Source organism: Ornithodoros turicata, chromosome 1 (assembly GCF_037126465.1).
Source record: "Ornithodoros turicata isolate Travis chromosome 1, ASM3712646v1, whole genome shotgun sequence".
In the NCBI taxonomy this organism is placed as follows: domain Eukaryota; kingdom Metazoa; phylum Arthropoda; class Arachnida; order Ixodida; family Argasidae; genus Ornithodoros; species Ornithodoros turicata.
This window is the reverse complement of record NC_088201.1, coordinates 185,542,397-185,554,903: the sequence shown is the minus strand read 5'-3', so window position 1 is coordinate 185,554,903 and position 12,507 is coordinate 185,542,397. Positions and strand designations below refer to the sequence as shown.

The 12,507-nt window shown below is 39.3% G+C and overlaps 1 protein-coding gene across 1 annotated transcript in view; it reads left to right on the top strand.

The window, feature by feature from the left end:
* LOC135374011 (uncharacterized) overlaps positions 1–12,507 on the top strand; it is a 135,803-nt gene that overhangs the window by 102,739 nt on the left and 20,557 nt on the right. Inside the window, exons 17-18 of the mRNA XM_064607032.1 lie at positions 400–524; positions 4,298–4,433. Coding sequence (XP_064463102.1) covers positions 400–524; positions 4,298–4,433 — 261 coding nt within the window. The remainder of the gene's footprint in view (positions 1–399; positions 525–4,297; positions 4,434–12,507) is intronic.

The following is a 12,507-nucleotide window of genomic DNA, read 5'->3' as shown; positions in this document are numbered from 1 at the left end:
AGTCCTCGAGGACCGTGACCATCGTTAGATGGCGGTGGCGCTACAAGTTCAACCCGACTCGTCTGTCAACTGGACCTGCTCTGCCGAGTTAATGTAAACACGGCTGCTGATACAGGTCTGGTGAACAATGCAGCGAGGGGGTCTGTTCATGTTGTCAGAAGGTAAATTATTCCTAATCCTAGTCCTAGCACAACGCAAATTAGCTGTTCCCGAATTATCTGGATTTGCGTTTGAGGTAGCTTGCCGCTTCGAATGCCGGGAAAAACCTCATCACCGCCATCTCTTCTGTGCAGTTGACTGTGCTGCTTATTCTGCGTGACTCAATCAAGGGATGTCATGAGATGGCGTCAGAATGTCCCAGTAATTTCGTAGATTACTTATAGGTCTTATCTCTTCCAGTGTTATGGAATACAGCAAGACTTGTGTTCCGGAAATACTCGAAAGACAAAGATGCGATGAGACGTTTCTTCTTGAGCGGTTCTTCAAGGACATCAACGCTGACTGTGGAACATCGAAGCCAGTCTGTGAGTATCAAATAACAAAAAGAATGCCGTGGGCATAACACATGTTGCACGGCACGTTTCAACACTCGTGTTTCTAACTCCAGTGATGAAGTTGCCACATCCTACAACCGCAGTTGCGTCTGCTGGCTTCCTTTATCGTTCCAATATTAATCGAAAAATTTTAAATCAACATTTATGTCTTTTATTCTGCAATAGAGCTAAATTCTGCTTCTATTCTGCGAAAGAGCTAAATGTGGCCATGAGGTTGATAAGGCTTATCAGCCTCGTGGCCACATTTAGCTCTTCCGTCCCGAAGAAGGCGGAGCTTCCGCCGTAACGTAGGCATCCTCCCTAACTTTTATAATTTTTAAGTTTGAATCAACCCCTTTTTTGTTACTTCCCCTACTTTCGTCTTCTGTCTCCCATTTATTTCAACTATATATATATATATAATGCAGGGGGAAAAGCCATTAAAGGAACAAATAAATGATGCTAGACGTGTTTTTAATTCAAACTTACAGATTAACATGGCTTCTATGGCTGCACGCAGAAAAACAGATACTCATGGAACGATGCGGCAGCGCCAGAGGACACGTGTTTCGCCGTGTTTGCGGCTCGTCGGCCCTGGGTAGCTGCGCATCGTTCCGAATTGGCAAACCAGGGGTCACTCAGCGAGCGATATACACCTGGGAGGGTGACTGAGCACTCCTCAATGCCACAGTGCAAGCCAGTGAATTATAATGCAGGGGGAAAAGACATTAAAGGAACAAATAATTGATGCTAGACGTGTTTTTAATTCAAACTTACAGATTAACATGGCTTCTATGGCTGCACGCAGAAAAACAGATACTCATGGAACGATGCGGCAGCACCAGAGGACACGTGTTTCGCCGTGTTTGCGGCTCGTCGGCCCTGGGTAGCTGCGCATCGTTCCGAATTGGCAAACCAGGGGTCACTCAGCGAGCGATATACACCTGGGAGGGTGACTGAGCACTCCTCAATGCCACAGTTTATAATTCACTGGCTTGCACTGTGGCATTGAGGAGTGCTCAGTCACCCTCCCAGGTGGTTTGCCAATCCGAAACGATGCGCAGCTACCCAGAGCTGACGAGCCGCAAACACGGCGAAACACGTGTCCTCTGGTGCTGCCGCATCGTTCCATGAGTATCTGTTTTTCTGCGTGCAGCCATAGAAGCCATGTTAATCTGTAAGTTTGAATTAAAAACACGTCTAGCATCATTTATTTGTTCCTTTAATGGCTTTTCCCCCTGCATTATAATTCACTGGCTTGCACTGTGGCATTGAGGAGTGCTCAGTCACCCTCACAGGTGTATATCGCTCGCTGTGTGACCCCTGGTTTGCCAATTCGGAACGATGCGCAGCTACCCAGGGCCGACGAGCCGCAAACACGGCGAAACACGTGTCCTCTGGTGCTGCCGCATCGTTCCATGAGTATCTGTTTTTCTGCGTGCAGCCATAGAAGCCATGTTAATCTGTAAGTTTGAATTAAAAACACGTCTAGCATCATTTATTTGTTCCTTTAATGGCTTTTCCCCCTGCATTATAATTCACTGGCTTGCACTGTGGCATTGAGGAGTGCTCAGTCACCCTCCCAGGTGTATATCGCTCGCTGAGTGACCCCTGGTTTGCCAGTTCGGAACGATGCGCAGCTACCCAGGGCCGACGAGCCGCAAACACGGCGAAACACGTGTCCTCTGGTGCTGCCGCATCGTTCCATGAGTATATATATATATATATATATATATATATATATTAATACGATGTGGACGACAGATTACAGGAAAGTTAACAAAAACTAATTTATTTAATGGGTAATTTAAAACATAGATTATAAAAGAACGGTCGACGTTTCGACAGTGGCACTATCTTCGTCAGGACGAAAGAAGTACAAGATTTGCATATGCTTAAATAGGTTCGGTAAGTCCCTTCACAGTTGGTGCAAATGTGCCACGTGGTAGTTGTCCGTGAGTTATATTCTGGAACATTCCGCAAGTCAAGTCCGTTTGGTGATGTCATTCTTCTTACTGAGCCAGCTCAGGGTGAGCTGTACTGAGGGCGTAGCTGAAAAGAAAAAATGATGAAAAAAAAGGAAAGTATATCCCATCTAGGCGGCCAGATTCATTACTATTGAAAGTACACCGGGACCTTCGTTAATGATTGATTGAAATTTGTAAATGAGGTAAGACTGGTGTTGTTCCCTGCCTTTACGGAGTTTGATTGAAGAATAAAAAGGAATTCGAATTCGAATTAGAAAGAATAAAAAAAAAATACAAATTCCAATCAGTCATTAACGAAGATCCCGGTGTACTTCATCGGTGATCAACAGTAAGGAATCTGGTCGCACAGAAAAGAAATTCGAGACTTTCCACGCATTCCGGTGTATTTTTTTTTACTTATACGAATTGATGAACGATAAGCATAAGCAATCTGAATAACGTTTTATAAAGACATGGTGCATTATATATACGTTACAATTACACAACTGGATGAATATATCCCTGACAGAGATATAACAAGTGCACAACAGAGATTCAATGTCTTTAGCTTCAGAGCACTGGGGAAGGGCAGGAGGCCTAAAGAGCAATGATATCACAAGAGGTGAAGTGACTGCTCAAAACGTACTGTAGCCAGTCTTCCTCAGGTACCCGAGGATGCGGCTGTAGAATATGAACCACTGCGCCCATCTACAACGTTGGAAGCTCATTGGCAGAGACTGTGTGCGCTCTCCGATTGTGCTTTGTGTGAATAAATCGTTGCTTTTAGCTAAAAGTCCTTTCAGTTACTTTGAATACCATATAACGGCGGGAGGCGTGAAATCCAGTAGAAGTTCATGGTGGCCAGTACCGGCTGAAAGTTCAGCAAAACGTTGAGGCTCCTGATTGGCCCAATGGCTATGCATAATATCTACGACGTCGCACTCTGATTGGTCGTGTGCCCAGTGTTGTGTGAATTATGTCAAACTATGGGCTCTATTGGGAGCTGTCGCAGCCTGCTGTAACTTCGTGGGGCAATATGCTATCTCACCAATGATTGAAAATTATGTTTAAGAAACACTATAATGCAGACAAACGACAAGCCGTACAAACCTCGTGAAATATGTTTGCAATCGGACCCAGATACCATACAGATACTTTAGATGCAATGAACATCCATATGCTGCAGGAAGCACACTTGCAAAGACGTGAACACTAAACCGATTGTGCCTCAGTTCACAATTCACAAGCTGGCTATTAAGTCGTATAAGTTCTTCATAAGCGCGTAGGGGAAACGTTGGGGGGGTGCTGAACCTGTCCTGAATCTCATTTAATCCGGGATGTCCTGTACAAGCCTTCCAATCTAATTTTTCATGTCAACAAGGAGTTCTCGAATTCTGCAAAATAACACATGTTAAAAAAGCTGCACGACGCAAGTGTAATGGGGCACTTACTCTTAGCTCTTCCTAATAAAACGGCGTCGCACAGGAACGATGTTACGGAAGAAGCATCAAGCCCTAAACACTGGCAACGACCACAAATGTACACGAATGCACTTGTTCGCCATCACCTGTCTGTATTCTAGAAAGGTCATCGCGAGAAGTGAACTCTGCAAGAGAACAGTAATCTTTCAAACTGTAGGAACTTAAAACGTAAGTCGTATGAAAAATTGACTACCACGTAATCACTGTTGGATGCATCTTCTACTGGATTTCGTGAAAGCAGGGAGATCGTATTTCTGAAATTCTTTGTACAAGTTAGTTGGGGCAACGTTACACGCATAATTATTTCCGTTTTCAGGCGACTTTGCATCAAAGTGCCCTAACAAAACGTTATCACCTGCACAGACTGGCTGCGAAGAAAGCTTTATCAAGGAACGCGGCCTCGTCCTTCCCCCCGAATATGTGAATAAAGAGGCGAACAAATGGTACTGCTGGTAAGGACTTTTTCACGTACAACTGGCGGTTCCACAGTCTTCTTGAGATACTTATCCGGACGAAGGCTGTCTTCACCCCACACCCTGTTAGAAGTCTGCCACAGATACCGCCCAACTCGTGTTTCACTGGATGAGTGACTTAGAAACGCTTGAGGAGACAGGAATCATGACTGATTTGTCCGGCCCTGCACTTGAGGCAGACAATTCAGGTGAAAGCCAAGCTGATGTGCTACAAAGGTGACATCGCTTGACGGAGATCCGGAGAGTGAAAGTTCCAACCCTGCCACCACGCGCATTGGCTTTTTGCTTAATTGTCGTTTGACGTAGCTTGTCGCAGTAGTATTCAGTCACGTCGAGGCTACGGCTGGTCCACTCAGCAACCTGGACCCCTAGGCCCTGCCCCGAGCCCTGCGCGTATTTTTCCCCGCGCGGCGCGTGTGCGGAGGGTTGTCCGCGCGCTTATAACATGCAGAGACATGCAAAGAAGGGTCGTACACAAAAAGTACAATTGAAAATATATTTATTAATGCCAATTATAATGCCAGTCAACTTGAGATATATTTATTAAAGCCAATAGTGCTGGGAATTGTGCCAATTGTGATGCCGATCATGTGAAGGAGAAAAACCCAGCCGAAAAAACTTCACGACCTGTAACAGAAGAAACAAAAGCACGAGACAGTACATGTGAATAATATAGAGAATTTATTAATTATATCCAGTCCTTAGATTCTGAAATTAAAATGTAGTAGCACGTTTAATCAAAGATGTTCTTAATACGATTACAATCGAAATTACAAGTTTTATTATAAAAAGTCTGAGATGTGAGAACCTGATTGCTGCAAGTAATTTCGAGCATAATATGGAAGCTAAGTTTAATATTCTAATATGACACAAATTTAATTGATCAATTTCTGTTGAAGTGAATAGTGAATTCGAATCAACACATAGCATTAATATAGAACCAGTCATCCAACATGTAGGGAAATAATAGCTACACCATATCAAAACGAGAAACGATCACCACATTTAATCAAAGAAGATATTCTTAATCAATATGATTATAAAGAAAATTATAGGTTGTGTTATAAAAAGTCTAATATTCCTATACGTGAGAACCATCAGTGCAATAGCGGGAAGTTCCGATAGTTGTATGTAATTAACTGTGAACAGCAGAGACCCTAGAAGACTATGGGACATGAACACAAGAGGAAATAAAATCTATGCCACTACAAAGAAGTTATTCTTAATCAAAACAGCAGAGGAGAATAATTTATCATTTTAGTTATCATAAAATCATCTTCGTGACATAATCTAATCGAACACTATACAATTTTCATTCTAAGAGACACTACAAACCTTACTTTGTTTCAAGAATCCAACACAGAAAATAGATATGTTAAAAATGAACTTCACCACATAGCACGCTCCTCGCCAACAACCAGATCTGATGATATCTGCCTTGATTTGTTGAAGACGGGTGCCGATAGATGTATGTAATTAATTGTGTACAGCACAGATCGGAAGATCATGGGACAAGAACACAAGAGGAAATAAAATCTATACCACTACAAAGAAGTTATTCTTAATCAAAACAGCAGAGGAGAATAATTTATCATTTTAACTAGCATAAAATCATCCTCGTGACACTATACAATTTTCATTCTAAGAGACACTACAAACATTACATTGTTTTATGAATCCAACACAGAAAATATGTTAAAAATGAACTTCACCACATAGCACGCTCCTAGCCAACAACCAGCTCCGATGATATCTGCCCTGATTTGTTGAAGATGGGTGCCGTTAGATGTATGGAAGACCACGGAACACGAACGACAAGAACACAAGAAGAAATAAAATATATACCACTCCAATGAAGATATTCCTAATTAATGTGATCACAATCACATTACAAGTTGTATTATAAATATTCCTACATGTGAGAACCATCATTGCAATAGTGTGAACATCTGTCATAACATTTCCAGTGCAATTCGAACATTACATAACATTTAATTTCTTATTAAGTGAACAGCATAGGCGTAAGCAAATAACGAGAAACGAGACAATCAAGAGCTGCAATTAATAGAAAGCCAAACCTGCACACCATCCAACATATAGAGAAATAATAGCTTATCAATCTATCAAAAGGATAAATATTACAATATAGCACAGATTTAACGCTGAAGAACAGAGGAACACTCTAAGCGGCGACATGTAAACAACAACAGAGGAAAATAACCATCATTGAACCATCATGAAATCGACCAACATACAATTTTCATTCTAACAAACACTACGAACCTTGATGGAGGTATCCAAGACATAGAAAATATGCAATGTTTTCGTCTCGGTTTTCACTCTTTTCCTTAAAGCCGGGAGACTTTATGTCTCTATCTAAATGACCAAGACGAAGCAACTCCCATGCTTTATCACTCAAAGGGTTGGGGGCTAATTCCTTCGTCCAGCAAACAGGGCGTTCTAGAGGTCAGATAAGATAGTTCAAAGGGGATATATTTTATTGTGTCGCGCAAATAGATGTCGATATTATTCGCGGGGATCACTATATTTTCAAATCCTTTCCTTGAAACGGAAATCTTTCGTCAAAGTGGTTGACAAGTCGACTAAGTTTGTACAGATGCGATATTGTTATTGAACATCCAGAGAAAGTCCAAATTATTAAATTGTAGCAACAATACTCAATCAAAAAACGAGACAGAAATTTAATTACATTACATCAAGTTTTGTAATATCTTGCAGCAGAAAGTTCTATATAGATGAATCACACAGAAAAATCAAATGTGAAACACAACTCAGAAATATGAGGCATTCCCAACTCGGAGATTATTTTTACTTATCTCAATCGAGTGAACAATTGAAACAAATATGACACAATTAATACATCATACATACATAATGTCCAACTCATAGAATATCAGTCGAACCTGAAACAAAACAATATTTAATTCAGACAAATCATTTCTAAGCAAGCAGCGTGAATACACCGTAGAATCTGTACAGAAACTTGTCATTTTCAATGATCAACTAGTGGATTCAAGCGATACAGTGTGATGAAACCCGACGACCCCCGACACCAACATTAAGTTAGGGAGGGACGGGCTCTAGTATGGCCTTTTACATTGAATCATTGAAATCGCACATTTTTTCTTACCCATCACACCTTTTTGTAAATCAGTTTGCATAATTCTCATGGCATGTAGATATTAATAACATTCTAAAAAATTAATCAATAAAATGAGCATAGATATGCTTTTAGTTAAGTGTAGACGCGCACTTGAAAACAGGAGAGACAACTGTTCTACATTGAAAAGATAGACAGATTTTGTGATCGCTACCATACGTCATGAGAAGATGTGATAAAACACTGCTTCGAAAAGAAAGAGCCGCGAAACGATTTCATTATCACTGCATTTCAATACGTCGTAGACATGGTCGTATTCGGAGATATGGTACAAACTACAGAACTGAAGATGCAAGAATTTATATGCCGAATCTACAATAGATTGATGGCCACAGGGATTGATGGCGCAGTTTCTGAGATTTGCTAACGAAGAATTAAAATACACTAGACCAGATATAATTGTAATCATTGCAATGGGCATTGCGTTCATAAAGAAAGCAGTCAGACCAAATTATCATATACAATCGGTCTATATCGCACGGTTCATTACGGATTTGTTGAAATTACACATATCTGAGATGGAAAGTACATAAAATTTATCACGTGATATGTACCACGGCAACGCAATTATTTTATTCTACCAGACAGTGATGTCGAATGAAGAGAAGTTCAATATTGCCGTGCAAGGTCTGATGTATCATTACTTATTGAAACTCAACAAACATACCAAGTATTCTTTGTCATCATTGTAATGTATTCTACACATCGCAACGAAAACAGCTTATGATTAGATTGAAGATTACTAAGACGAATATTCCACACTGTGTGTAAGAATTCTCATAGGGAATGAGACCTGACCATGAAATAGGTTTTACCCGACTACACTCTGTACAAGTACAACATTCGAAGGATAGAATTGCAGGAGAAGGATCGGTCATTGAAATTTAGAGGCATGATACACCAGTCTATGATTACAAAAAAGGATCACTAATCTCTTGTGAAAACTTATCATATTTCATGAATTTCACAGTGCATGTATATTTCTCAATCCGTTGCACTAGCCCAGACGTAGTAAAAGAAGAAGAAAAGGCGTCTTTGACAAGCAACCCGATTGGAGTGCGGAATAAATATTTTCGTCAACACAGTTGTGCGTTTGTGTGACTGGATAGGAAAAATGAGCCGTCCAAGATACGGGAAATAAGGCAAGATAACTGATTGCGGCGAGATAAGTCAAATCCTTCGCGACACAGTGTCATGGATTTTTACAATCTCATTCGGGTTCAGCGCCTGCGAGATAATACGGAGCCTTCGCGAAAAGCGAATCTATTATCAAATGCCGCGATGCAAATGGAGAATTTTTACAAGCACGATGTGCAGGCGAAGTCTACATTTCTAATCCCGTAATCCTCCTAAGACACGGCACAGAAACTTATATGAAATAATTTCAAAGTGGCAATCAGATTTTGTGAGAAACGGATCACACTACCGCCATCAGAAATGATTACCCAGTACACAATGAAGATGAGCGTTATGCATAAACACACTGAAGATATCCTATATTAATTATAATAAGCAGTTCTGCGCAGGTAACACATAAACGTAGATCCAATTCACAAAAGATACTCGAGATTTCCCGTAGCCATACAGAAAAACTGTATCAAAATGAAAAAAAATGTGATAAGATTTTATGTACATTCCATCTCAGATATGTGTAATTTCAACAAGTCCGTAATGAACCGTGCGATATAGACCTATTGTATATGATAATTTGATCTGACTGCTTTCTTGATGAACGCAATGCCCATTGCAATGATTACAATTACATCTGGTCTAGTGTATTTCAATTCTTCGTTAGCAAATCCCAAAAACTCCGCCATCTATCCCAGTCGTCCTTCCGACGTTGAGGTGCAGATATTTTTATAAGTATTGTAGATTGGGCATATAAATTCTTGCATCTTCAGTTCTGTAGTTTGTACCATATCTCCGAATACGACCATGTCTAGGACGTATTGAAATGCAGCGATAATGAAATCGTTTCGCGGCTCTTCCTTTTCGAAGCAGTGTTTTATCACATCTTCCCATGACTTACGGTAGCGATTACAAAATCTATCTTTTCAATGTAGAACAATTGTCTCTCCTGTTTTCAAGTGCGCGTCTACACTTAACTAAAAGCATATCTATGCTCATTTTATTGATTAATTTTTTAGAATGTTATTAATATCTACATGCCATGAGAATTATGGAAACTGATGTACAAAAATGTGTGATGGGTAAGAAAAAATGTGCGATTTCAATGATTCAATGTACAAGGCCATACTAGAGCCCGTCCCTCCCTAACTTGATGTTGGTGTTGGGGGTCGTCGGGTTTCATCACACTTTATCGCTTGAATCCACTAGTTGATCATTGAAAATGACAAGTTTCTGTACAGATTCTACGGTGTATTCACGCTGCTTGCTTAGAAATGATTTGTCTGAATTAATTATTGCTTTGTTTCATGTTCGACTGATATTCTATGAGCTGGACATTAGGTATGCATGATGTATTAATTGTGTCATATTTGTTTCAATTGTTCACTCGATTGAGATAAGTAAAAATAATCTCTGATTTGGGAATGCCTCATATTTCTGAGTTGTGTTTCACATTTGATTTTTCTGTGTGGTTCATCTATATAGAACTTTCTGCTGCAAGATATTACAAAACTTGATGTAATTAAGTTTGTTTCTCGTTTTTTGATTGAGTATTGTTGCTACAATTTAATAATTTGGACTTTCTCTAGATGTTCAATAACAACATCGCATCTGTACAAACTTAGTCGACTTGTCAACCACTTTGACGAAAGATTCCCGTTTCAAGGAAAGGATACGAAAATTTAGTGATCCCCTCGAATAATATCGACATCTATTTGCGCGGCACAATAAAATATATCCCCTTTGAACTATCTTATCTGACCTCTAGAACGCCCTGTTTGCTGGACGAAGGAATTAGCCCCCAACCCTTTGAGTGATAAAGCATGGGAGTTGCTTCGTCTTGGTCATTTAGATAGACATAAAGTCTCCCGGCTTTAAGGAAAAGAGTGAAAACCGAGATGAAAACATTGCATATTTTCTATGTCTTGGATACCTCCATCAAGGTTCGTAGTGTTTGTTAGAATGAAAATTGTATGTTGGTCGATTTCATGATGGTTCAATGATGGTTATTTTCCTCTGTTGTTGTTTACATGTCCCCGCTTAGAGTGTTCCTCTGTTCTTCAGCGTTAAGTCTGTGCTATATTGTAATATTTCTCCTTTTGATAGATTGATTAGCTATTATTTCTCTATATGTTGGATGGTGTGCAGGTTTGGCTTTCTATTAATTGCAGCTCTTGATTGTGTTGTTTCTCGTTATTTGCTTACGCCTATGCTGTTCACTTAATAAGAAATTAAATGTTATGTAATGTTCGAATTGCACTGGAAATGTTATGACAGATGTTCACACTATTGCAATGATGGTTCTCACATGTAGGAATATTTATAATACAATTTGTAATGTGATTGTGATCACATTAATTAGGAATATCTTCTTTGGAGTGGTATATATTTTATTTCTTCTTGTGTTCTTGTCGTTCGTGTTCCGTGGTCTTCCATACATCTAACGGCACCCATCTTCAACAAATCAGGGCAGATATCATCGGAGCTGGTTGTTGGCTAGGAGCGTGCTATGTGGTGACGTTCATTTTTAACATATCTATTTTCTGTGTTGGATTCATAAAACAAAGTAAGGTTTGTAGTGTCTCTTAGAATGAAAATTGTATAGTGTCACGAGGATGATTTTATGCTAGTTAAAATGATAAATTATTCTCCTCTGCTGTTTTGATTAAGAATAACTTCTTTGTAGTGGTATAGATTTTATTTCCTCTTGTGTTCTTGTCCCATGATCTTCCAGGGTCTGTGCTGTACACAATTAATTACATACATCTATCGGCACCCGTCTTCAACAAATCAAGGCAGATATCATCAGATCTGGTTGTTGGCGAGGAGCGTGCTATGTGGTGAAGTTCATTTTTAACATCTCTATTTTCTGTGTTGGATTCTTGAAACAAAGTAAGGTTTGTAGTGTCTCTTAGAATGAAAATTGTATAGTGTTCGATTAGATTATGTCACGAAGATGATTTTATGATAACTAAAATGATAAATTATTCTCCTCTGCTGTTTTGATTAAGAATAACTTCTTTGTAGTGGCATAGATTTTATTTCCTCTAGTGTTTATGTCCCATAGTCTTCCAGGGTCTCTGCTGTTCACAGTTAATTACATACAACTATCAGAACTTCCCGCTATTGCACTGATGGTTCTCACTTATAGGAATATTAGACTTTTTATAACACAACTTATAATTTTGTTTATAATCATATTGATTAAGAATATCTTCTTCGATTAAATGTGGTGATCGTTTCTCGTTTTGATATGGTGTAGCTATTATTTCCCTACATGTTCGATAATTGGTTCTATATTAATGCTATGTGTGGATTCGAATAATTTCCTTATGTCTGCACTATTCACTTCAATAGAAATTGATTAATTAAATTTGTGTCATGTTGGAAGATGAAACCTAGATTCCCGATTGCGCTCGAAATTACTTACATCTATCGTGTTCTCACATCTCAGGCTTTTTATAATGAAACTTGTAATTTTGATTGTAATCGTATTGATTGAGAACATCTTCTTTGAAAACTTGTGTGTATGATTACAGTTAATAAAAAATATTGTGTTTGATCTGTGATACCTATTCAATGCTATTGTATCGTACCTGTCATAAGTATTTCTTTGTTACGTGTATTGTGTTTCTTCTGCTTCAGGTTTTTTGGCTGGGTTTTTCTCCACCACACATAGTCACAGCACAATTCCTAGCACTATTGACTTTAATAAATATATTTTCAGGTGTACTTTTGCGTATG